Here is a 26,849-nt window from a genome sequence, read left to right on the forward strand (position 1 = left end):
GAAAATAATTAATGATTTCAAAAGGAAATTGGATGGTCACTTGGAAATAAACTTGCAAGGCTACGAGAAGCAATGGATTGGGACTGACTGGATTGCACCATGGGAGCCGGTATGTACTTGATGGACTAAATGGCTTCCTCCTGTGCCATAAATAACTCTACCATCTAAATGTGATCAATTAATTTAAAATCAGAGGGAAATAAACTAATTTTAAATTGTATCCTTTATTTACATTTTATGCTACAAAGCTATTAGATAATATTACTAAAAAATGGAATTAATTTTTAAATCATGAAAGAAAAAAGTTGCACCCAGTCCTTTATTTAAAAAAGATAGTATTGAATTAAACACAATGGATTCCACTTTCATAAAAAACATTTATTGTCACGTAACACTAGTCACTTTGTCAATTTCCCAATGTACTTTTTTTAAAAAGTCAGTATTTTAAGTCTTACAGACTTTTAACATGGATTTTATGTGCAAAGAATGCACATTATGATATTTCTCTGAATAGCCAAAATTATTAAACATCACTGCAATAGCTGCATTGAATGATCAGCAAGACATTTGATCATGAGAGTCAGCTCGGATCAAGTCACCTTGTCAGGAGGCTGTGGGTTCAAAGACCACAGGACTGCAGCACAAAACATAGGCTGCTACCTGAGTGTAGTACTTGGGGAGTGCTAAATTTATAGGTGTCATCGTTTGGGTGATATGTTAAACAGAAGCTCCGATCCAGTCAGTCATTCAGCTAGATATAAAATATACTGTGGCTTTATTCAAAGAGCAGGGGAGTTTTTTTCCAGTGGCCCACTACCACTAAACCATACCTAGCATTTGTTGGGAAAATTGCCAGCTTTGCCTCCATAACAACAGTACTTCAAAACTCTCAATACCTCTGTGTTTTAGAATGTGATAAGACACTAAAAATCCAAGTTCTTTTTCTCGGGGAGAAGGGGAATCCATTACAGCACAGTGAAGCCAATTTAAACCACTGTTCAACTGTTTTTTGGGAAAAGAATGAACTAAATTATATAGAAATTCACCACCGCAAGGATACGAAAGGTCATTTAGTCTCAGTCTGTTGGCACCTGTAATCTATTTAAGTGCAAAACAAAATGAGATTTATATTTCACTTATGTCACACATAGTACAATTGTGGCAAGGGACCAAAAATAGAAATTCCCATTGTTTGTTATGTAGTCTCCATAAACTTGTCAAATACATAAGATTTTTCATTAATGACAAATCATTAAACATTGCCTTTTATACCCACATCATATCAAGACAACAGAAAAGTCATTTTATGTTATCCAAAGAACTTACTACAGCACCCTTTTCATAAAGTAACTTAATGGGTTTCAGTGTGTCAGTAGATGCAATGTACACAAAATAACTCTTTATATTAGGACATAGACTAATTTTTATCTAAATTTAGACAGTGTTAAAAATCAGACATCAAGTTAGAATGAAAGATTTAATTAACTCAGTAGGTGGAATTTTCCCAACTTAGTTCCTGGCCAAACAGCAGGGCCATTTTATGGGTCGGGAACTTGTTGATAGCTGGAGTGAACTTTGCCGAGACTCTAATTGACCCACATGTTAGTATCCCGCCTCCAGGTTCCCTAGTCAATCACGAAAGGTGGGCAGGATGATGCGTCCATTTTGTCAAAGTATTTCTAATTAAAGGAACCACAGCGTGGGTTAGAACGGCTTATCAGCATCTAGATTTTTGAGGCTGCAACAATCACAGGAATGGAGAGCTGGGAAGGCTGCTCCCCAGGGTCCCACTCTTACCTGGAGGTCCTGTTATGGGATCTGAGGAATGGCAGTGAGATGAGCTTTCGCAAGGACAGGAGGAAGAGGTCAGTCTCGCAAGCCAAGTAGACATGGATGGAAGTAGCCAAGGAAGTCAACAGTAATATGGTCCCCCCAACCAGGAGGCAATCCAGGGCCTTAGGCATAACGGATGAGTGGCACAACACTTGTAGCTGCCGAGTCCACACTTTCCCAGTAGTCTCCTGCACAGCACTCTTCAGAATAACACACATTGCAGCTCCACTCATTTCCTCTCCTTGAAGACACCTCACTTCACCAATTGAGCAGCCAATGTTCACACTCACCCTATTGCCCTCCTAAACCCAGTCCTCATGACGTTCCAAAAATGTTGTCATTTCCTCCTCTCCATACAAGCCATTACAAACACCAATATCTTTCTGCAGCAAAAGGCATAGACCCAGGAGTTGGGGTTGAGGAAATGGTCCTCCAGTGACACACAGATTATTGGGCACTGCCCACCCACTGCACTGGGAAAGAGTCTTGTTCCAGGAGGCTGAAGATATCTGCAGCGTCCTGCCTTGAGAGTCTGAGGCACTGCTGCTCAGAAATGTTGAAGGAAATGATCCTGTCTGCTCGGGGGTCTCTTTTCCTTTCAGCTGGATTGCAATATCCATCCCTTCTGCCTTGTGGAGAATCATGCAGTTGGTGCCACTACTTGATGTTGCTCCTGCTTCCCTCATCTGAGGTGTAAGGTGGAGCTACATAAGCTGCTGCTATGTCATTCTGAAGGCTGCTAGGTAAGAGCAGCTGAAGGCCAGTGAAGTCTCTACAAGTGTCTTACAAGAAGTTGGAAGTAATAATGGGACTTCTTCAAGAGTGCAATGAACAGCAGCCACTTACCTGGTCCTTGGTTGCAGCTCTTCAGTTTCACCAGTCAAAGCCTTACGAGCTTTGTCAGTTTCAGTAAGAAAGCTTTTTCTGCTGAGCACTCACCGCGCTGACTTTCCTGACTGGTCAGGAAACAAGTGCCCAGAATTGAAGGTTAAAACAGTACTTAATTAGCTTTTTAAGTATCTTAATTGGTTTCCTGACAGATCCGAGGGTATTCCCGTTTGCATCTGAACCCACCCCAGTGAAACCCGGAAGAGAGCAGCATCAGTTTTGGGAGATTTAATTGTCACCCCGCACACACAAAACCTGCCTCTTGCTTGGGAAAATTCCACCCAAGATCTTTTGTCACTTCTGTCATCAGGTGGCTGTGGAATAAATAGTTACTTCACAGTCACACATTATCATGCCCATTGGATGATTAAATGACGAACAAATCACATGATTGATACACCAAGTAACAAATTTACAGACATTATACTGGATACGGAGGGGAAGACCAGAGTTGCACAGTACTTATTATTTAATGCATAAAAGGAGGAGACACAATAGTGATCCTTTAAACAACACATCTTTTACAATCGGAGTTTATAGGCACCCCATTGGCTACAGCAACTATACTTGTGTTCGGTATGAAGAACAGTTGCAAGTTTTCCTTGAGTTACTAGTTATGTAATTTATTTGGTAAATTAGAAAGCTCAGCTGAAATAATTTCCCCACCCCCACTATGCACTTCAAAAACTGAATTCCCAGTTCTTTGTCCCCCCTGCCTCACATGGATACATGGTCAAAGAGATCAAAGACTTGAGCTGCGGTTTGTTGTGAAGATTAGGCATTTCTTAATGTGAAGCTTCACTTATTTTTACTAAATAAACCATTGATTATTTTTGAGTGAAATTATTCGTATAATAAATTGGAACATTTGTAGAATGTTCTTACAACAAGGATCTTGTTCAGTTTGATCTTAAGCGGCTTTATTATATTTGTGGAGGTTAAAGATGTGTGAAACAGAGTAGGTGGCAGCTGTTCACCAGTTAAACAAAGAGGACATATAAATCTTCAAGTTAAGAACTGCCCATTGCTACCGCCCACTACAATAACGTCTCCTTTATTTGTGAAGAAGGAACAGTTTAGATCACAGACTTCACACCCATCATTAACAGCAATTCTGAACAGTTTCCAGAAGCTGTGCATCTGCAGAATGGGATGTTGTGAAATGGAACTGCATCTCCTATGTATTTGGAGGGACTATGCCTTGATAGAGTGTTCTGCTGACTGCTCCAAATGGGGACCTGGGAATCTTGCTCAATGGCAATAAACAGGAATGAAGACAGCCATGTCTAGGGCCCAAGTCCGAGTCCAACTGCTGCATCTTTTAGCCCACCACTTTCCAGAACTGTTAACATTTTGAATCAGTTCACAAATTTGGCACAAACACATCAAAACAGCCACATATACTTACACATCTACTACCTGTCTGCACTTAAATCAGATTGCAGTTTCTTTTTAAAGTACTGGATATCTAGATCGTACCCATGAAAACACAAGTGTTCAAGATCTTTAGCTCTTCTCACATTTGTATTAAACATCATAGCTATTTAATATTCCTCAATAGCATCAGCACAACTAACATGCAAGGCTTGTTTATGTGGAATCTGTTATGTGGGACAGTGGGTGTTTAAATAATACGATGGGATGGGAGAGAATGGGTGTTTAGGCCAGCAGAGTAAAATGATGTAGTGCTCACTATCTGCCACTGATTGCTAGAGCACCTAAAAGAAGAAATTATGCACTGCACTGTGCAAAGAGTTGACTTCGTCTGTTTTCTTAATGTTGACCATCAGACCAAAGCAGAAACTGCCTGAACATCTCTCAACTTGCATTGTTTAAAGTTTGGAATTTGCAAAGATATTGGGGCAGGGCACAGGTTTTCTATATAATTAGAAAGATCAGCTTTGGAATCCAGTGTTCTGCTGATTTTCTCACAGATGTTTAATGTTTGATGTCCTAATTAAAAATGGCTGTGTCAAGATATATGCCACTATGTGGCATTGCAAAAGCTGAATGGTTCCACACAGGTTATATTTTACCTCATACTGTAAATAAACTGCAACATTAATGAGAACCTGGATGTTTAAAAAGCAAAAACTGCAACATTTCTAGTTTAGTTTTTTTCTGCATTTGTTCACTTTCAATGGGAAGGAGATATTATACTCCAATTTGTTTTCTTCCTTCTCTGATATACAGTCCTTGGAGTTTTGGATCACAAGTCTTGCACATTATTTTAAAGAATTATGCATTTTTTTTTTGAGGGCTTTTTCTTCTTTTTACCATTTTTACTGATCTTCTCTTTGTATTTGCGAATTTCTCGCACCAATGTATAGAATGCATCTTCCACGCCCTGGAATGCAAGGATGTGAATTAGAGACAGACAAGAAATAAAACAAGGTTTACGTTCTTAGTTACAATAAGATTGAGTATATAAGCTGAACAAGTGTTTAATTCACACTCCAGTGCTTGAATTAAAGGAGGGCTAGAAATGGCAAACTTTATTCCATGCCTAGCAGCACAAGGCAGCCCGTTTCTTTCACTGATTTTACATCCTGCAAATGATGTGTTATCGCTATAATGAGGATCCATTTTTTTGCGGGCAGGTAGGTAGCCTGATCAGGGTTCTGTAGCTAGATGTAAAAGGGAGTGCAGGGATTAGTGGTGGCAGCAAGTCACCACTCTACTTCAATTGGACACAGGCCTGCTTGTGTCAACCGAATGTTGAAAGGCTGGAACCATTATTTGCCCTTGCCTGGTCAGTCTGGAAGGAGACTTGAACCTGTAAACTTCTGACAGTAGCTGGAATATTACTAAAGCCAAGGCTGGCTCATTCTGAACTTGGGTATAGGAATGCAACATTTTCTGAGTATAAAAGAAGTAGGTTTGGCAACAGCAACGATGATTGGCAAAGACAAGTCATACAGACAGGTTGGCAGAATGGGTAGACAGATGGAAAAACATAGTCCAGAATCTCTTGGCATTGAGGGTCCCGACAACAGGACTAGAAGTATGTGGGATGGCTGGCCACATGCAATGATGTGGCTCTCGACCAATTAGCTATTCATGGACAAGATGCCCAGCCAATATTGCAATGGGGGCAGGCAGGAGGTTGAAAACTCCACCATTATCTTATTGGGGTTGAAAATCTGGATGCCATATTTAAAGGGCACCCAGATGGCAATCATTCCCTGCAATCCAACAACATCAGTCTGGCTGTGTGAGACTACAGCTGCTGCTACAACCTTCTGATCTACCCCCACTTAATAACTCCAACTGTTGCTACCATCTTCTCCCCCCACCCCCCCAACTTGGATAACTACAACTGCTCCTACCACCTGCTAGAGCAGACAAGTGGCCCACAGTTTAGCGATGCCTCCCTGCAGTTTTTCTCCAGGCCATCTTGGAACTGTCATGAAAAGTCAGGTCCAGCAGAAAACTCAGTGGCTGCTGGATATGCACTTGAATCTGAATTTTGTCACTGACCATAGGCTCTATACAGCGGTGGCTAGGTGATAGGGGGAATGAGGGATCTCAGTCTCCCTCAGTTGCCTCTCCTGGAGTCAGGGAGGTGCCATCACCCACCAAGGAGCTCCTGCAAACCACCCCAAAGCCATCATTTTAGCATACTCAAAGGATGTGCTGTTGCTCCTCTCTTTTGCCAGTGTTCCCATTGTCTACGGCAGATGAAGCCAAAGATTGCAACCAGACCTGTGCAGGAAACCATCAGCAGGCCAGACTCTAGGCCTTGGATCATCAGAGGACAGTGGACAAGATCATTTCAGGCAATGGGGCAGAGAACTCAGCTGACTCCCCCTCAGCTGTGGATATCAGGGTTACATGAAGGCATCGTGTTTGGAGACGCAAAGTGAAAAAATTGTAATGGCACAGAGGTGGCAGAGATGTATACATTCTATGGATATTGTCATAATCACCTTTTTTCATGTTTTATATTAATATTTTAGAAGTAACTTGTGGTTGGCAAAATTAAATTTGTACGGGTAAGAAAATTTAAATTCTAGACTTTAGGGATTTCCAGACCATCTCAAATAATGACAGTTCAAAGTGTTTATTTACTAAGGTCAGAGTAATTGGGAAGAAAGCTATAAGATGGCAGGTGGGCTTCTTTAGCTGGAGCAAAAACAAAAAAGTGCTGGAAAAGCTCAGCAGGTCTGACAGCTTCTGTGGAGAGAAAGACAATTAACATTTCGAGTCCGTATGACTTCTTCAGAGCCATACAGACTCGAAACAACTCTCTTTCTCTCCACAGAAGCTGTTGGACCTGCTGAATTTTTCTAGCGTTTTTTGTTTTTGTTTCAGATTTCCAGCATGTGCAGTATTTTGCCTTTATCCTTGTTTAGCTGGAGACCATGTTTCTGAGCTGCATTGTCCTGTCTTTGTTAAGGAGATGAATTATTCATGCAGACCTCAGGATCAAAAATGTTGGTTTTGAAGCTAAAAGATAATTAAATATCCATCAGACATCCCAACTAGCCTGTTACCATAGAGATAGGAATTCAGGATGGAGCCTTGATTGGAAATTCTGGGGGTTTAACCCAGGATTTTTCCAGAAGGTTTTGGGATTGGAGTTGGAAGCAACAAAGTTGGTGCGTGTAGATCCTGAGTTCAGAAGGCAGAGGAAACAAATTTGCAAAGAGCTTTGGAGCAAGAGAATAGAGCTATTAGAAACTGGGGCGTTTTTAATTTTCTGTTGGTATTCTGGCCATTGTAGCGCCTGGCCCTAGACCACCCCCTGGTGATTCCACTTCAGATGCTCCAGAGTTAGCAGTAGCACTTGGTGGACTTTACCCATTTTGTCGGGCTGAGGTGAACGGCAGACACAAGGCAGGCTAAGATCTGGTCAGCACGGACTTTTCGACTCCCTCTTCTAACCCAAGAACTTTTGGCCAATGGAGAGCCTATACTTTGCACACCCTGGTCTCCACCCATCCAACTGCAGACATCTCCATCCTCGACCTGTACTTTGGATACCTCTGTGTTGTCGTAGCTATATCCCTGGACACTCCCACATTGACCTTGGAGCTTGAAGCCATCACCTTGCATTCTCCCTCAGTCATCTTTGCCTTTCCCTCTATCAACCTCAACCCTCACTCCACCCTTATTCTGCCTTTGTTGACCATCAAGCTACCCTCGTTGCCCTCGACTCTCAGGACCTCACCATTGATCCTGATCTGTAACCCTGGATCTCCTCATAATCACGCTTGACCTCCCATCTGTAGATAATGACCTTCCATGTGTGGTCCAGCTTCCTCCTGCTCACCCCCACAAGTGCTTGTAGGTCTGCCATGACCCATCCTCCCTTCCCCTGGTCAGTCATATCCTGGTCCCCCTTACAAAGTCAGCACCCAATCTCAGTGCATCAGTGCCTCCTCTCCTGTGGTCCAACAAGGATTCCCAGGAAGAAAAGCAGCTCCTACTCAATCCAAATCCATCAGGAAGGTTACCTTGCTTGATGCTTGCCACCTTTAACCAGTTACAAATCAGAAGGCATGTTTCTCGTTCGCTGTAGTTAATTGCTAAGGTACCGTTTAACCTGGCAAAATGGTGTTTATAGAGTATACATGACATGCTAAGGCATTACAAATAGATTCCAGCTGCTTGCTGTCGATAAGTTCTATGTGCCCACTGCAACCTTAATTCCCTTTCATCCCGCTGCCGGGAAGCTGACATTTCGTCTCCCACATAATTAAGTGTACCCATCCGCCTCGTTGATTGCTGCCAGTAGCAGCACATGATTCCAGTTCTAATGTGTATATGGATGCAGTAATACCTATTGGAAATCGAAACATCAAATGTGCATATAGTTATTGAAAAGATATAAAAAGGGTCTGGATAAGCAGAGATGGGAGCTCAGGTACATAATTCCCTGAAGTTGCAGGCACAGGTAGATAAAGCCATTATGTATGGGGGCTTTAGATTACAAGAATAAAGAAGTTACAATAATCGTGTACAAGCATTTGGTTAGGTTTGTTTTGGATAGCCTTGGGTGCTCCATTATTGCAAAAACAAAAAGCCATAAAGAGCAGTGTAGATTCACCAATGGTGTTATGAGGCTGGGAGACAGTCAAGAGAGACCTGAAATCACAGAATTGTTACAGCACAAAAAGAGGCCATTCGGTTCATCATGTCTGCACCAGCTCTTCGAGTGTCACTCACCCGCCTTTTCCCCATACCTAGCATATTCTTCCTTTTCAGATAATAATCCAACATCCTCTTGAGTCTGCCTCCACTACACTCACAGTGCTTTCCAGATCTTAACCACTTGCTGTGTGAAAAGTTTCTCCTCGTGTCTCCATTGTTTCTTTTGACAATTACCATAAGTCAGTGCCCTATTGTTCTCGATCCTTCCATCAATGGAAATTTTTTTTTCCCTATTTGCTCTGTCAAAATGAATCACTTAACACTTTCATTGGCATACAGAAGGCCAAGAATTTTTTTTTAATATATACCCCCCTCCAGAGGTTTTTGGATTCTGATAGAATATTAAAAATCTCATTCATTTGGTTGTGGAGTCAGTGACAAGGAGTTTATTAAATCAAAACTGGCAAATACACTGAGGAAAAGTTTTAGAAATACTTCAACAATTATTTAGATTAAGTAGAGAATACTTTGCTGCAGGAAGTGGCTGAGGTAATGTTACAGGAAAAATTGCATAAATATCAGAAGCAAAAGAAGGTTGAGAGAGTTGGGAGGTAAGTTTTGGACTGCTGTAGCTTAGAGTGGGCATAGAGATGATAGTACAGAATAAGTAAGGCAATTGGGTCGATTACTTTATATGGCTCAACTTTGGTAATAGAACAGAGAATACTGTCAGAGGGAATTTAACGTGGATATATGAGCATATATTCTCATATCCATACTCCAAATAACACATCCCAGGACATGTCATCAGTTTTCTTAAAACCTTTTAACTGTTTGTGAATTAATGTATTTACAACGTAATGCAACTTTTAAAATTATGCTGTGTAGTTCAAGGACCAATGCAGGATGGCTTGTTATATTAGCCACTCTCACATGGCTAAGCAGCTGAGTGCAGGACCAGTAATGCTGGAGCAAATACCTGCCTATCCCACCAACCAGGGAAACTAAGGGCTGTGAAGAGCCAATTTTTTATTTTAAGTCGTGCTTTTTATACTGATGCACTATTGTTGTTTTTATACTGCACTATTACCACTGAGTCCTTGATGCATAAGTCTCTCTCAGTTGATTGCTAATCAAAACAGATTTTCTTAGCAGGCAATCTTAGTTAATATCAGTTTGATATTTACCTTGTATCCAACTGTGCAAGTCCCGCACATTTGAAACCCAGCAACACTACTGCAGGTCTCACATAATAGCACAGACACTAATTAAAACTGAACCAGTTACTTTAACGCACATGATTGGAGTGAACCAGAAATAGAACCTAAACATAAGAATGGGTACAGGATGCTCACTACTTGTCAATTTACAGCAGCATCAGCACAATACCAGTTATGCAGTGGCATCAGGGTCTCAAGCATAGGAGGAGGGAAGGAAAAGATTTATATTTCACCATACACATAGCAATTGTGTTTTTCCCTGTACTCTTCCTTCCCATCTGCCCCACCTCCACAATAAAAATTGGCTTTGTACCTGTCTAGTTTTAGCTGAAGTTTCTATGAATGGGATTCCATAACTTTTTGCTAGTTCCTGTGCTTGCTTTGTGTCCACAGTCCGTGATGGAAGGTCACACTTATTTCCAACTAATACCATGGGAACATCATCCGAGTCTTTCACTCGATTAATTTGCTCTCTGGAAAAGATAAAATGAAGGGGTTTTTTTGCGTTTTGTTTCTTAAACCAACAGTCTAAAACAACTACTGGATGCTTCCTCTTTCCAAGTACATTTGAAGCGAATACACCAAAATAAAGGTTTGACAGTACCACATCACGATAAACCACATATATCACAATCACTTGCACAAGTATGATATCATTCTTCCTCTAATGAAAAAAGCAAACACTGGATTCTGCAATGGCTCAGCTGGTAAGCTCAATGCTGTCCAGGGCCAGAGACCAGGAGGTCCCAGGGTTAATCCCTAGTCTGCTGAGCTAGAAAATAATGGGGTGCTACGATTGGCCTTGGCACCACAAGCTTGAAGCTGATGGGGGAAATCAAAAGGTCTCTCTTTTCGATTGCAACATAGAAAGTGCATATCTTTGTGAATGGGCATTGAGGAGAGGGTTGGGTTTGTCCATGCTTCTCCCCACAATTGAATAGTCTGAGCACAACCACTGTCAGGGCTCACACAAGAATGTTCACTTGGGTGAGGTACTGCAGACAGGACAGTTATCTGTGGAACCATACTTCAACCTGATGAAAAAGGGAGTTAGAAAACAGGGTGCAAATTTCTGCAGGGGAAAAAAGGCTTTTGCATATTATCAGATGCCCAAACTGGAGTGGTGGATAAATAGCAAGTTAGTTTGATGGGCATCTGTTGCACACAACTTACTCCTGGGAAAAATATTTCCACTAATTTATAGCCTGTTTATGCTTTGTGTTCTGATAACTACAATTACAGTTTTCATTTAAAAGTAAATCCGGTCCCATCCATGTACTTTCAGCATTTTGAATATCTTAGGCCATCTGTTGCCCAAGCAAAATAACAGTAATAAAAAAATAATAGCAGTAAGGAGTGACAAATAACCAGGGTTTTACAGGAAGTAGATGGAAACTATAATTTTCCAAAGGGGCTGAGTGGCTGGAGACAGAGTCGGGATAAAAGGCAGATATTCTGATCAGTAGGATGTGTCAAAGTCCCACATAAAAGATTAGCGTGTAAAATTAAAGCACATGGGATTGGGGGTAGTGTATTGAGATGGATAGAAAACTGGTTGGCAGACAGGAAACAAAGAGTAGGAATAAACGGGTCTTTTTCCGAATGGCAGGCAGTGACTAGTGGGGTACTGTGGGAATTAAATGTAATATTTCCAAATTTGCAGATGACACAAAGCTGGGTGGGAGGGTGAGCTGTGAGGAGGATGCAGAGATGCTTCAGTGTGTTTTGGACAAGCTGAGTGAGTGGGCAAATGCATGGCAGATGCAGTATAATGTAGATAAATGTGAGGTTATCCATTTTGGTAGCAAAAACAGGAAGGCAGATTATTCTCTGAATGGCTATAAATTGAGAGAGGGGAATGTGCAACAAGACCTGGGTGTCCTTGTACACCAGTCGCTGAAGGTAAGCATGCAGGTGCAACAGGCGGCAGAGGCAGCAAATGGTATAAAAGCAAAATACTGCGGATGCTGGAAATCTGAAACAAAAATAGCTGGTAAAACTCAGCAGGTCTGACAGCATCTGCTGAGAGGAATAGTTAATGTTTCGAGTCCATGGTATGTTGGCCTTTATAGCCGGAGGATTTGAGTACAGGAACAGGGATGTCTTGCTGCAATTGTACAGGGCCTTGGTGAGACCACACCTGGAATATTGTGTGCAGTTTTGGTCTCCTTATCTAAGGAAGGATGTACTTGCTATAGAGGGAGTGCAGCGAAGGTTTACCCGCCTGATTCCTGGGATGGCGGGACTGACATATGAGGAGAGATTGAGTCGATTAGGATTATATTCGCTGGAGTTCAGAAGAAAGGGGGGAGGGGGATCTCATAGAAACCTATAAAATTCTAACAGGACTAGACATGGTAGATGCAGGAAGGATGTTCCCAATGGTGGGGCAGTCCAGAACCAGGGGTCACAGTCTGAGGATTTGGGGTAAACCATTTAGGACTGAGATGAGGAGAAATTTCTTTACCCAGAGAATGGTGAGCCTGTGGAATTCGTTACCACAGAAAGCAGTTGAGACCAAAACATTGTATGTTTTCAAGAAAGAGTTAGATATAGCTTTTGGGGCGAAAGGGATCAAAGGGTATGGGGAGAAAGTGGGAGCAGGCTATTGAGTTGGATGGTCAGCCATGATCACAATGAATGGCGGAGCAGGCTCGAAGGACCGAATAGCCTACTCCTGTTCCCAGTTTCTATGAATAGTGGTATCTCGAAAATATTTGTGTTGGGGCCTTAACTATTCCCAGTATTTATTAATGTCTTAGATAATGGAATAGAAAGCAACATTTCAAAATTTACTGATGACAAAGATATTGAGAATTTAAGCAGTGCAGATGGGAGCATAAAATAACAAGGAGCTATTGAGATTAAATGAATGGGCAAAACTATGGTAAATGGATTTCAAGGTAGGAAGATGCCATTCACTTTGGACCTGAAAAGGATAGAACAAGGTATTTTCTAAACGATGAAAAGTTAGAAACAATGAAGGTTCATATACCACAAAAATGTCATCAACAAGCTACAGGAGATAATCAAAAAGGCTAATAGAATGCTGGCCTTTATATCTAGAGGACTAGAGTACAAAGGGTTGAAATAATGTTTCAGCTTTACAAAGCTCTGGGTATACCATACCAGAAATAACATGAGTTCTGGGCACTACACCTTAGAGAGGATATACTGACCTGGGAGGGAGCACGGTGTATAGTTACCAGAATGAAACCCAGACTCCAAGATTAAATTACAAGGAAATATTATACACATAGTGGGGTTGTATTCCCTTGAAATTAAAAAGCTCAAGAGTGAGTTGATATAAGTTTACGGTATTAAGGGAACAGATAAGGCAAATAGAAACAAACAATTTCTATTGGTTGAGGAGTTTAGGATTTGGGGGACTGTTCAGAAAAATTAGATGAGTGAAATAAAAACAGAAAATGTTGGAAAAACTCAGTAGGTCTGGCAGCATCTGTGAAGAGAGAAACAGAGTTAATGCTGAGTCCATATGAGTCTTCTTCAGAGCGGGAGCTCCAGAGCTCTGAAGAGTCATACGGACTCAAAACGTTAACTCTGTTTCTCTCCATAGATGCTGCCAGAACTGCTGAGTTTTTCCAACCCTTTGATTTTTATTTCAGATTTCCAGCATCCACAGTATTTTGCTTTCAATAGTGAAATTAGGAAACACTTTTACAAAATGAATGGTATAAGTTTGGAACTCTTCGCAAATGGCGATTGATGTTTGTTCAATTGTAAATTTGAAATGAGTTTGATAGTATTTGTTGATAAAAGGTAGTAAGGATATGGGGCAAAAGCAGGTATATGGAGATAAGTTGCATATCAACCATGATCTCACTGAATGCAGAACAGGCACAAGGGGCTATAAATGATCTATTCCTCCTACATCCCTAGACCATGTTTTTCACATTTTCTCCAATCAGAACATTTAGCCCATTCCTTATAAAAATTTATTTTTGGAGTCAGTCATTCTGTCCATTCTCTTTCTTTCCTAAGATCAAAGTCCTTTGCAAAATACTTGTCTTTGTGAACTTTGAGTAAAAGTCTATTTTTTCCATTAGAAGTACTGAGAATGGGAATTTTGACTCAAATCTCACTTGATATTCGAATCTTACAAATAGTAAATATTTATGCTAACAGTATAATAAGAGTTTAAACTTCAAATAAGAGTTTAAACTTCAAAATTCCCCAATTTTCTGCTGTGTTGTTTGGGTTGAACAGATAGAAATCTCATGTCAGTTTTCTTCAGTTCTGAAGCCTATATAATACTAACCTATACAGATGGACATCCTCGAAGGATTTGTTGTTATTGATAGCAAAGACACAGAGGAAGCCCTCGCCCGTTCGCATATATTGATCTCTCATTGCGCTGTACTCCTCTTGACCTGCTGTGTCCAGAATATCTAATAAACATGTTTCCCCATCAATAACCACCTGTTTTCTGTAGGAATCCTATGCAAGGAAAGAGTGAAAGTAAAGTTGGTAATTAAGTCATAATTATATATTTCACCACTACTTGACCCTCATTTGCCTCACCTTGCCTAACCAATAATGCACAAGTTAAAAATGAAACTGATAAGAATTGAGAGGAGTTAGAAAGAAGTCCACAGCTCCTGAGCATTTCAACTGACGTCTCTTGTGTTGGAATTTTCAAACATTTTCCTGGTTCCATTAAATTTCTCCGAGTTATTTTCATGCTATATCCATTCCCACACTAATGTGCTGGTGTCTGAGTACCAGATCTTTCTCAGTCCCACTTGGGCTTGTTGTTAGGAAGTTGCCTGCTCCAATTCCTGGAAAACATCTTTCCCCAGTTAAGATCAAACTCCCAGCATCTGGGTACTACACCACCAGAAATTCTTAAAATTATAATTTAGGGATTTGCAAAGCCTGTTGCACCTTACCTACTCTGCAGTTATTGTATTCCTCAACTGTAAAGTTCTTATCTTCTGCTTCAATCTCTCTTTGACATCACCTGACGCTATCCCCATAACCTCATCCAGCTCTACAAACTGCCCAAAACACTGTGCAATTCCAGAAGCACACCAGTAATTCAATTACTAATAAGTGAAAGGTCTAGAAAGAAGCACCATTGGTACAAGATTAAACACAAGAGATTTAGAACATTTAGCAACAGAAATATCCTTACACAATAAGAAATCGAACTTGCAGGGTTTGTGGCTGAAGCAAACAACAATCAAAATTAGATTGGATTAATCAAGATTAATTAAGTCAAATGGCCAGCTTGTTTTTTAGGATTTACTAATTTCTTGTGAGCCCCACCCACCTGTTTCACCACAACATTGGCAGCCACATCTACAGCTACTGAAAAGCTTGGCCTAAATAGCCAAGTGGTTATGGTACTGGGCTTGTAACCCCAAGGTTAAGAGTTCAAATCTCACAATGGCAAACAATGTAACTTCATCTGAATAGGAACAGATGGAAATGAGTTTGTACTCAAAAGAGTTACAGCTACTGAAAAGGCCTAAATGACCAAGTGGTTATGGTACTGGGTTTGTAACCCCAAGATCAAGAGTTCAAATCTTACAATGGCAAACTATGAAACAATGTAACTTCATCTGAAACAGATGGAAATGTGTTTGTACTTGAAAGAGTTACAGCTACTGAAAAGGCCTAAATGGCCAAGTGGTTATGGTACTTGGGGTTTGTAACCCCAAGATCAAGAGTTCAAATCTCACAATGGTAAACTATGAAGCAATGTAATTTCATCTGAAACAGATGGAAATGGGTTTGTACTCGAAAGAGTTACACACTCTGTTGAAACAGTACATTTGCTTGGCCTAAATAGCCAAGTGGTTATGGTACTGGGTTTGTAACCCCAAGATCAAGAGTTCAAATCTCACAATGGCAAACTATGAAACAACATCTGAAACAGATGGAAACGGGTTTGTACTCGAAAGAGTTACAGCTACTGAAAGCTTGGCCTAAATAGCCAAGTGGTTATGGTACTGGGTTTGTAACCCCAAGATCAAGAGTTCAAATCTCACAATAGCAAACTATGAAATAATGTAACTTCATCTGAAACAGATGGAAACGGGTTTGTACTCGAAAGAGTTACATTGGAACAGTGACTATACTTCGAACTGCTTATTTGGCTGTGAAGCACTTTTGCTTGGCCTAAATAGCCAAGTGGTTATGGTACTGGGTTTGTAACCCCAAGATCAAGAGTTCAAATCTCACAATGGTAAACTATGAAACAATGTAATTTCATCTGAAACAGATGGAAATGGGTTTGTACTCGAAAGAGTTACACACTCTGTTGAAACAGTACATTTGCTTGGCCTAAATAGCCAAGTGGTTATGGTACTGGGTTTGTAACCCCAAGATCAAGAGTTCAAATCTCACAATGGCAAACTATGAAACAATGTAACTTCATCTGAAACAGATGGAAACAGGTTTACTCAAAAAGAGTATCAAGAGTTCAAATCTCACAATGGCAAGCCATGTAACTTCATCTGAAAAAACAGATGGAAACATGTTTGTACTCAAGAGTTACAGCTACTGAAAAGGCCTAAATGGCCAAGTGGTTATGGTACTGGGTTTGTAACCCCAAGATCAAGAGCTCAAATCTCACAATGGCAAACTATGAAACAACATCTGAAACAGATGGAAACGGGTTTGTACTCGAAAGAGTTACAGCTACTGAAAGCTTGGCCTAAATAGCCAAGTGGTTATGGTACTGGGTTTGTAACCCCAAAATCAAGAGTTCAAATCTCACAATGGCAAACTATGAAACAATGTAACTTCATCTGAAACAGATGGAAACGGGTTTGTACTCGAAAGAGTTACAGCTACTGAAAGCTTGGCCTAAATAGCCAAGTGGTTATGGTACTGGGTTTGTAACCCCAAGATCAAGAGTTCAAATCTCACAATAGCAAACTATGAAATAATGTAACTTCATCTGAAACAGATGGAAACGTGTTTGTACTCGAAAGAGTTACAGCTACTGAAATCCTACATTTGAACTTGCTTCCCTCAACCCCTTCTGGCTCTCAAGTTTCATCTCTTATTTTAAAGGGTCTCCTTAAAATCTGTCTCCATCTAAGATTTTGGTCACTCTCCTAATCCTCTCTCTCTTGGCTGAACATCTATTTTCCTTACATGTCTAGGAAATGATGCATGGTAATTTTATGTTAAAGACATTACATATGTGCAAATTGTTATTGTGATTGATGAACTAACCATTTGTTTTCTTCCTGCTGTCTACTCTATCTCCCTACAGTATTGGCTCTACCATTGCACCCCTTGATCCACCCTGCACAAATTCAAATAGCTCATCAGAATGCAGTTCAATTGCAAGACACTCCTGGTCTGTGTGGCTTAACTACTCATTTGGCTTGACTAATTCGACCATCAGAGCACACCTTCCCAAGCAATGCCGCAAGTCGATGATATACAGTGCAATTCAGATGACAGCAGCATTGGGTAGAAACAGATACTGCCATCGGCAGGGGTCTAAGAGGTTATGTGTCTCAGCAATTAACTATTACTCTCCATAATTTTCTAATTTGTTCACTTGGCAAAACTAATTGCAGTTGCTTCCATCATGGGATTGAGGTACAAATTCTGTAAACTTCACTAGTTAAAGTTTACAGGGTTATAAATTGCACATTAGATAGTTTTCTTTTTAAAAAAACAATTGAGGGTTACCAGTAAATAAGCTACAATGACAAGTGCACTCCCTTGTAGTCAGTATTAACATGGGGCCACCAGTAATTACAGACTGGATTTTAAGTGTAATCTCCAGCTCATACATGATAATCCTTGGCTGAAACAAATCGTATTGGAACAATAATAAATGCTACAGACATGATTTTCTTCAGTATTAGCACAACATTACAAAGAAAACACTAAGATAAAAACAAAAAACTGCGGATGCTGGAAATCCAAAACAAAAATAAAAATACCTGGAAAAACTCAGCAGGTCTGGCAGCATCTGCGGAGAGGAACATTAACTGTGTTCCTCTCTGCAGATGCTGCCAGACCTGCTGAGTTTTTCCAGGTATTTTTATTTTTGTATTACAAAGAAAACCTCAGCTTTAACCATCTTTGCTTCTCCCATTTAGCTTTACATTGTAACTTCAGCACCTATTAAATATAGCTAAAGCATCTTAGATACTTCTTTCATTTCTCATTTTTAATCAAGTTCTGAACCAACTCTTAAGCAATTGCTGATTGGCTATGAGCCACTCCAAAAATTGCTCATTTTTTTTTTAAAAAGGCCCAGGAGGGAGTCTGAACACTAGTTTGCCCAGTGGGAGCAACCAAATTAAATCACTAAATAAAAATTCAGCCCATCAATAATGTTTAATTAGAGTGTTTAATAAGACAACTTATCATTAGCCATCTTCAGCAGTACTTTTTAGGGAAGCAAGTTTATCGGAAGAACCTAAAAGATTACAGTAAACATTGAAACTAAATGCATGATTCATCTCCCTGTCTTTAATCTTCACTGCCACAGTTCAGTATGGCATCTCCTCAATTATCCGTTACCTAGATTCCATTTGCCCCTCTAGTCTCCAAGGCAGAATTTTATTTTTTTGCCTCACCTCTATGGTTGGATCGTATTCATCCACAAAATGGTTCTGTATCAGCTGAATAGTCAGAGCACTTTTCCCAACGCCACCAGCTCCTACCACCACCAATTTGTATTCTGTCATCTTTCTGTTAAGTGTAGCAACTGGAACAAAAAAGAGCAGGCAATACCATTAGTAAAACACATCCCACAATGGTAATCTAATCATACAGAACAGGCTAATACAAATAGTAACTTTTCTTTCAGCAATATCAAACTAGTTGATTCTTTTAAAATAACTCTTAGATGCTCTTGATATTTTCAAATTGTTGTTCTAAAAAGATTCTCCAACTTCTAATTTACTCAAATTGAAACAGAAAATGCTAGAAATACTCACCAGGTCTGACAGCATCTGTGGAGACAGAAACAGAGTTAATGTTTCAGGTCTGTGACCTTTCATCAGAGTTCTGCTAATTATTTCAAGCATTTTCTGTTTTTATTTCAGATTTCCAGCATCCACAGTATTTTGCTTTTGTGCCACATTCAGTTGAAATGATCTCCCCACCACCACACACCCTCCCCACTCACCCCTGGAATAATTTATTGGGACATCTTTTAAAATACCAGCACATCAAATTCAAAACCAGGGATATGTACTCACACAGACACACACTCCCACACACTGGTATAATCCAGCAGGAAACCAGCAGGAGAAAACCAACAAAGTTCACCTTTCATGGAATAGCTTGAGAGGAGATCTAGACAAGTGTCAGCCTTCGCTAAGTGGCAGTGACTCAGAGTCAGATTTTGGGATCAAGTGTTCCCTCCTGTGACTTGGACGCATAATCTAAGGGAGGGAGTACTGTGCTCAGAGGTGCAGTCTTTTGCATGTGGACATAGAAGGTTCCATGGTACTATTTGAAGATCAGAGAACATAAATAGAAGTAGGTCATTTCTCCCCTCGAGCATGCTCTGCCATTCAATAAGATAATGGCTGATTTAATTGTGGCCCTAACTCCACTTTCCTACCTGTCCCCCATAACCCTGAACTCCCTTGTCAATCAAAAATCTATCTAACTCAGTCTTGAATATATTCAATGGCACAGCCTCCGCTGCTCTCGGGGGAAGAGAACTCTCAAATATAATGACCTTCAGAGAAGAAATTTCACCTAATCTCAGTCTTAGATTGGTGATCCCTTATTTTAGAAACTGTGCCTCGGGTTCTAGATTCTCTTATGAGGGAAAACATCCTCCCAGGGTGCATCTACCCTATCAAGCCCTTCAGAATTTTATATGTCTCAGTAAGACCACCTCTCATTCTTCTAAACTCCAATAAGTATAGGCCCAACCTTCCCTCATAAGAAAACCCTTTCATCCCAGCAATAAGCCTTGTGAACCTACTCTGAATCACTTCCAATACAAGTATATTCCTCCTTAAGTTAGGAAACCAAAACTGCAGACAGTATCCTAGGTGTGGTCTCACCAACACCCTGTGCAATGGCTACAAGACTTCCCTATTTTTGTATTCCATCCCTTGCAATAAAGGCCAAGATTCCATTTGCCTTCCTAATTACTTGCTGTACCTGAATGCTAACTTTTTGTGATTCATGCATGAGGACATCCAGATCCCTCTGTACCGTAGCATTCTGCAATCTTTCCCCATTTAAATAATATTCTGCTTTTGTATTCTCCCTACCAAAGTGGAAAACCTCACACTTTCCCACAGTATATTCCGACTGCAAATTTTTTGTCCAATCAATTAATCACTTAACAGGAGTAGAAGTTCTAAATTGGGGGAAGACAAACTTTACAAAGCTGAGCTGAGCTGATGAGAGTGGACTGGATACAGCTATTAGAAGGAAAAACTGTGTCAAATCTGTGGGAGGCATTCAAAGGCGAGATTACGGACACCATGTAGACATGTCCCCACAAAGAGAAAGGGTGGTAATGTCAATTCTAGAGCCTCCTAGTTATCCAGAAGCATACAGGGCAAGATAAAGCAGAAAAGGAAAGTTTATGATGGCCACAAAAGACTTAATACCGTAGGAAACCTAGAGGAGTGTAGAAAGTACGGGGCGAAGTAAAAATGGAAATTAGGAAAGCAAAGAGAGGATGTGAAAAAAACATTGGCAGGTAAAAATCAAAGAAAACCCAAAGATGCTTTACCTGTACATTAAGAGCAAGAGAATAACTAAGGAAAAGGTAGAGTCTATCAGAGATGTACATGGTAAGTTGTGGGTTGATGCTGAAGATGTGGACAAGGTTCTCGATGAGTACTTTGTCTCTGTCTTCACTAAGGAGAGGGATGATGCAGATATTCTAGTTAAAGAGGAGTGTGAAACATTAGATACAATAAGCATAGTGAGAGAGGAAGTACTGGAGGGACTGGCATCCTTGAAGGTGGATAAATCACCAGGGCCAGATGGATTGTAGGTTGTATCCCAGGCTGTTGAAGGAAGCCAGGGAGGAAATAACGGATGCTCTGAGGATAATTTTCCAATCCTCACTAGGCGAGATCCCAGAGTATTGGAGATCTGCAAATGTTGTACCATTATTTAAAGAGTGATAGGCCAGAAAATTATAGAGTTAATCTGACATGGGTAAATCATTGGCAAATCATTTGAAACAATTCTAAGAGACAGGATAAACTTTTTAAAAAATTCATTCACAGGATGTGGGCTTCGTTGACTGGACCAGCATTTATTGCCCATCCCTTGTTGAGATGGTGGTGGTGAGCTGCCTTCTTGAACCACTGCAGTTACTTAGAAAGACACAGATTGATCAGGGATAGTCAGCAGGTTTTGTTAGGGGAAGATTGTGTCCTACTAACTTAATAGAATTTTTTGAGGAAGTAACAAGGAGGATTGATGAGGGTAGCACAGTGGATGTTGTCTACATGGATTTCAGTAAGGCATTTGACAAGGTCCCACATGGCAGTCTGGTCAGGAAAGTGAGATCCCATGGGATACAGCAGAAGGTAGCAGGTTGGATCCAAAATTGGCTCAGTGACAGGAAATAAAGGGTAATGGTCAATGGATGTTTTTGCAAATGGAAAATGGTTTTAAATGGTGTTCCACAGGGCTCAGGCATGGAGCCCTTGTTATTTGTTGTATATATTAAAGATTTAGACTTAAGTATCAGAGGCATGATTGGGAAATTTGCAGACAACATAACAATTGGCTGTGTAGTTGATAGTGAAGAGGATAGCTGTCAACTGAAGAATGATATCAATGGTTTGATTGAATGGGCTGAGAAGTGGAAAATGGATTTCAATCCGGTAAAGTGTAAGGTAATTCATTTAGGGAGGGCAAACAAAGCAAGGGAATACTCAATAAACCTCTGTCTAAGGAAAACAGCCCAACCTATCCAATCTCTCATAGCTGCAATTTTTAATCCCTGGCAACATTCTTGTAAATCTCCTCTGCACTCTCTCCAGCGTAATTATGTCCTTTCTGTAATGTGGTGACCAGAACTGTACACAAAATTCCAGCTGTGGCCTAACCAGCATTTTATACAGTTCCATCATTACATCCCTGATTTTTGTATTCAATAACTTGCCCAATAAATGAAAGTATTCCATATGCTTTCTTTACCACCATATCCACCTTCAAGGACCTGTGGACATGCACTCCCAAGGTCTCTCACGTCCTCAACCTCTCTCACTGTGCCATCTTCAAACCCAAGTCTCTTCATTCCATGGCACTGCAACGTATTTTCTATGAATGGGAACTAAATATTCACAATGTATATCCCTGAGGTTTTGGGTTACCATAAATAAAATGTTCAAATATAACAAAAAAGCTGGCAGTGTACAGAAGTTGCAAGTCAATCTTATGATTTATCTGGAATACAAACTGTTCAAAATTCACAATCTGTAATATTAGATATTCATGATAAAGTATAGTTTTGTAACATCTCAAGTAATTTTATGATCCAAAAAAAGCCCTGTTCAACTGGAGATAAGATCCATCAGGAAGTAGTTTCATAGAACTGCTATTTCTCATATAAGCACCCAACAAGTATTACATATTTAAATTGTAATTGCTGTTTTTTCTCCATCCACATACATCAGGGAATCAAATAGCAGATTCTAAGTTAATTGGGATAGTTGCAGTAGACACCTGTGCTTGAAAACTGAGCAAATCCCAGCTGAACAGCATTCATTTTGATTCCCCACAAAGAAAATTCTCTTTTACATCCGCAGTTCTTGTACCTAACCACATCTGTCCTAATAATTGCAGGCTTTAATCAGATGTGAATGCCTTCTTGTATTGTCCTGACACACTGGCCAGCACTACTTGACAATCTGTCCTTCAGCATTTACCAGATTTTCTCTGCTCTTTTGCCGAGGCAATTACTTTTGCTGGCACAAGTCCCCCTGAAGTACCTCACTCAAGTGGCTTTTCTCCAAATGACGAAGAGGGTAAATACTGATCAGTCCAGGCAGGGCTTTAAAATTAAGCTTGATTGCATCCTCATCCAACAGATGTGCCCTTCCATCACAAATAATTACTTTGACAGGAGATGGAACCCTACCTGATTTACTCCCCTGCTTAAATCAGAAGTCCCGCATTTCATTTTGAATAACATTTCTTCTTTGGAAGATTATGACTGTATCCTCAATTTCTTTGCATTGGGCTTGAAGATTTTGCCACTGTTCCTCTGACCCTTCTTCCCGTCAAAATTAAACCATATTACAGTTTCTCCTACTTTAACTCACTCTCTCCCAGAATTGTGGCACTCTTTAATCTCCATTTGTCTTTCCATCCTTGTACAGAGCTTTGAACACCCAAGCTGGACCTCTCTTAATCATGACTTTCTGATTTATCTGTTTCTCTTTTACTCCTGTTCTGCACTACAGGCCCTAGCTTAACACCTAGGATTTAATAAAAAAAACTAAAAACATTGCATTACTCCAGAAAGCCCAAAGTATAGCATATAGTAATACCCAAAGTATTTTGCTTCATAGCTGCATTTTTGTACTGCTTGTACTGATTTGGAGTTAATATCCATAGAGCTTGCAAGTTTGGCAAATCTCAAGTTTTGTTTCATGAACCATATTTTTCACCTAAATTCAAACTTTATCATGTTATCTATTATTATTTTTATTATTATTTAAATGCAGACCATTTTTCTACAAGTGAGTTCTTAACTTGTATTAAAGATTAAGGCTGATGCTTAGGATAAAAGTTTCACCAGGAGTTCTCGATAGTTCAATTGGTAAATGCACCAGCAGAAGAAGTTCTGTGCCATGCAGACCCTGAGCTGACTGGGCCCCACAGTCATTCATTTGTATACTAGAATGAAGGCACATCCTGCTCCATAACCGAGGCCAGTGAACCTAATAAGAAGACACTCTCCGTTGAAAGATCATCAACTTGAAGCATTTATTTTGTTTTTTCTCTCTCCACAGTTCTGCCTCACCTGCTGAGTATTTCAGATTTTCAGCATCTGCAGTATTTTGCTGCTGTTTTAGACCTTAAAAGTTTGAGCTAGGTCATTCAGGAAACATGTCTTCACACAATGGGTGTGGAAATCTCAAAAACATCCCCCCCCACCCCCCAAAAAAAGCTGTTCAGATGTGGGAATCAAGCGAAAACTTCAAAACAGAGATCTATTTAATGGCCTCCTCCTGTGTCTATGTGACCGTCTCTCTCAGGCAGCTGAAGAACCCAATCTTGCCTTCATCCAGTGACCCCAGATGAGCACTTTGTCCAAGAATCACTATCCAGCACTCTGGAGCAGGAAGCCTAGCTAATTATCTCCTCCACAACCTGGAAACCAATTGCAGCTTCCCATACTCCAGTCTGGATAACGCAGCACAGTTTAGGAGTTGGGACCTAGTAACTTTTGCCCAAACTGTTGCAGATTCCAATTTAACCATGATGACACCATCCCTTTAAATGGGGCTCTTAGTTATTCATATTAGAAAAGTTAGCTGGGTGCAAGACAGTTGTAAACCTGTATCATGAAATCTATATATTTCACAACAAGCATCAAACCGCACAAATATATTACAAAATCTTTCCAGTCAATGAACAAAGCGCCTGTGTCACAACAACTCCCATGAGCTTTCAGTGCATCATTTCCAGTTCCTGAATTTAATGGAAACTTGCCGAATTTTGACAACTCACCTTAAAGTGCACGCAGCAAGGAGTCAAAGCCACTTAGGTGTCAAAGTATCAGCCGGTATGCTGAAAATTTAACAGTAAAAACATTTAGCAGGTTAGACAGTAACTAATTAATGTTTCAGACCAATGACCAGTGCTCCTAAGCTGTGCAGTTGCACAGGCACGCAGCAGTGTGAAAGGTACCGCTCAACCCTTGTTCTGTGATAAATAATAAGTATGCCAAAGAAAGTTATAAGGGCTACGGACAACAACTAAGGCATCTTTGTCAATCACCTTTCATTGGAACTGGAAACTAGACTTCTCACCATTTTTAAACAAGTACACAGCAAGGTGGTGGTGGGGTTAAAGAGACAACAAAGGGTAAGGCCTGTTGATAGGGTAGAGTGCAGAAAAGATTCACGAGAATGGTTCCAGGGAAGAGCAACTTCAGTTATGAAGATGGATTGGAGAAGTGGAGACTGTTTTCTTTGGAAAAAAGGCAGCCAAAAGGAGACTTGATAGAGTTATTCAAAATCAAGAGGGATCTGGACAGAGCACATTAAGAGAAACTATCCCCCAGTTGCAAAAGGATCCAGAATGATCGGACACAGATTTAAAGTAATTAGTAAAAGAAGCAAAAAAGTGATGAGAGAAAAAAGCTTTCATGCAGCGAGTGGTTAAGGTCTGGAATGCATTGTCTGGGTGTGTGGTAGAAGTAGGTTCAATCGAAGCATTCAAAAGGGAATTTGATTGTTATCTGAAAAGGAAGATTATGGGGAGAAGGCAGAAGAATGGCACTAAGGGAATTGCTCATTCAGAGACCCGGTACAGACACGATGGGCCAAATGGTGTCCTTCAGTGCGGTAACAATTTCTTGATTAAGTGACAAAAGTAATAATGGGTGGAAGGCAAAAGGATCTCATCTCCTGTCCATCAATCTCCTATTTCCACTAAGTAATATCACTTGACTCCACCCATGTCATCATACCTGCTGCTGAAGCCCTCATTCTTGCCTTTGTTACCACGAGACGTGACTATTCCGATGTCCTCCTAGCCATCTTCCCTTCTTCCACTCTCTGTAAATCTGAACTTGTCCAGAACTCTCCTGCATTTCAAGTATCATTCACCCATCATTTGCTCCCAGTCCAGCGACCCCTCAAATTTTAAGACATTTTCAAATCCCTCCATGGCCACAGTTGACCTTATCTCAAATTTCCTCCAGCCCTACAACACCCAAAGAGCTCTACATTCTTCTGACTCTGGCCTCTTGCTCTCCCTGTTTTTTGAATGGTTACTGTACCTCCAGTTGCCCGGGTTGTAAGCTCTGTAATTATCTCCACACATCCCTCCTCCTTTGAGACGCTCCTTAAAACCTACTTCTTTGAACAAGCTTTTACATATTTGTCCCAATGTCTCATTATGTGGCTCAGTGTCAAATTCTGTTTTATACTTCTCTGAAGTGGGACACTTCATAACATTAAAAAGGTGCTAAATAAATAAAGCTGTTGTCAGCAGGCAATCACACAATCTGTATTTGACTTCCCAAATGTACATTAGGCTATATTGTGAACAGCAAATGCAGCATATTAAGAATTACAAACAAATCACTTGTTTACCTGAATGACATAAGGCTTGTCAACACTGGACAATAATGAGACAATAATGGAACAAGAAGTTGTTTCTTTCACTTACTGTAAGTGAGACAGCAACACGCCCGAAATAATTTTCTACTTACACGATCCTACCATCACTAGAGGATGATTGTAGGGATAAGCAGGCTATAAGGATAAAATAAAAAGGCAAAATAGAGAAATTGGAACAAAACTAAATGATTCCCCAGGATCAGGGTGTGTGGGACTTACCATACAAAACACAAGGAAACTCTCCTCGTCCCTTTCCTATTTCTTAATCTCACAGATAAATTTAGATTCTAGAACCCAAAAAAATTGGCATTTACACCGATGTACCTGAAATAAACATTTTGTGTTTCAAACCCAAATAAAGTCACTGCTGAATTACATTGTTGCTAATTTCCCTACACGGCCACAATGTAACAATGTAACACAGGAAGTACCGCCTAATTATTGATTGGCAACCTGACGGGTCAGTAGCATCACCGGAATCTGTGACATCCGACCAATCAGCTTTCACTGAAGGCGG

At 40.3% G+C, this 26,849-nt stretch overlaps 1 protein-coding gene across 7 annotated transcripts; it reads right to left on the reverse strand.

The window, feature by feature from the left end:
• Positions 1-1,065: 1,065 nt before the first annotated feature.
• Positions 1,066-26,784, reverse strand: LOC121271558 (GTPase HRas-like). Of its 7 annotated transcripts, none has more exons than XM_041177559.1 (7): positions 22,173-22,189; positions 18,977-18,991; positions 18,614-18,744; positions 14,317-14,495; positions 10,351-10,510; positions 4,999-5,068; positions 1,066-1,679 (listed from the first exon to the last, which is right to left on the reverse strand). In XM_041177559.1, the coding sequence occupies exons 3-7, from the start codon at positions 18,722-18,724 to the stop codon at positions 1,669-1,671; spliced, it is 531 nt and encodes a 176-aa protein (XP_041033493.1). In that variant the 5' UTR covers positions 18,725-18,744; positions 18,977-18,991; positions 22,173-22,189; the 3' UTR covers positions 1,066-1,668. The 7 variants fall into 7 exon arrangements, with proteins under 7 accessions (XP_041033493.1, XP_041033497.1, XP_041033498.1 ...); XM_041177563.1 differs by lacking the exons at positions 1,066-1,679; positions 22,173-22,189 and adding exons at positions 24,714-24,773; positions 26,552-26,783 and having other exon boundaries at positions 3,173-5,068; XM_041177564.1 differs by lacking the exons at positions 1,066-1,679; positions 22,173-22,189 and adding exons at positions 24,714-24,773; positions 26,306-26,330 and having other exon boundaries at positions 3,173-5,068.
• Between the last annotated feature and the right edge of the window lie 65 nt (positions 26,785-26,849).

The sequence above is a fragment of the Carcharodon carcharias genome, chromosome 31 (assembly GCF_017639515.1).
Source record: "Carcharodon carcharias isolate sCarCar2 chromosome 31, sCarCar2.pri, whole genome shotgun sequence".
Classification (NCBI taxonomy): Eukaryota; Metazoa; Chordata; class Chondrichthyes; order Lamniformes; family Lamnidae; genus Carcharodon; species Carcharodon carcharias.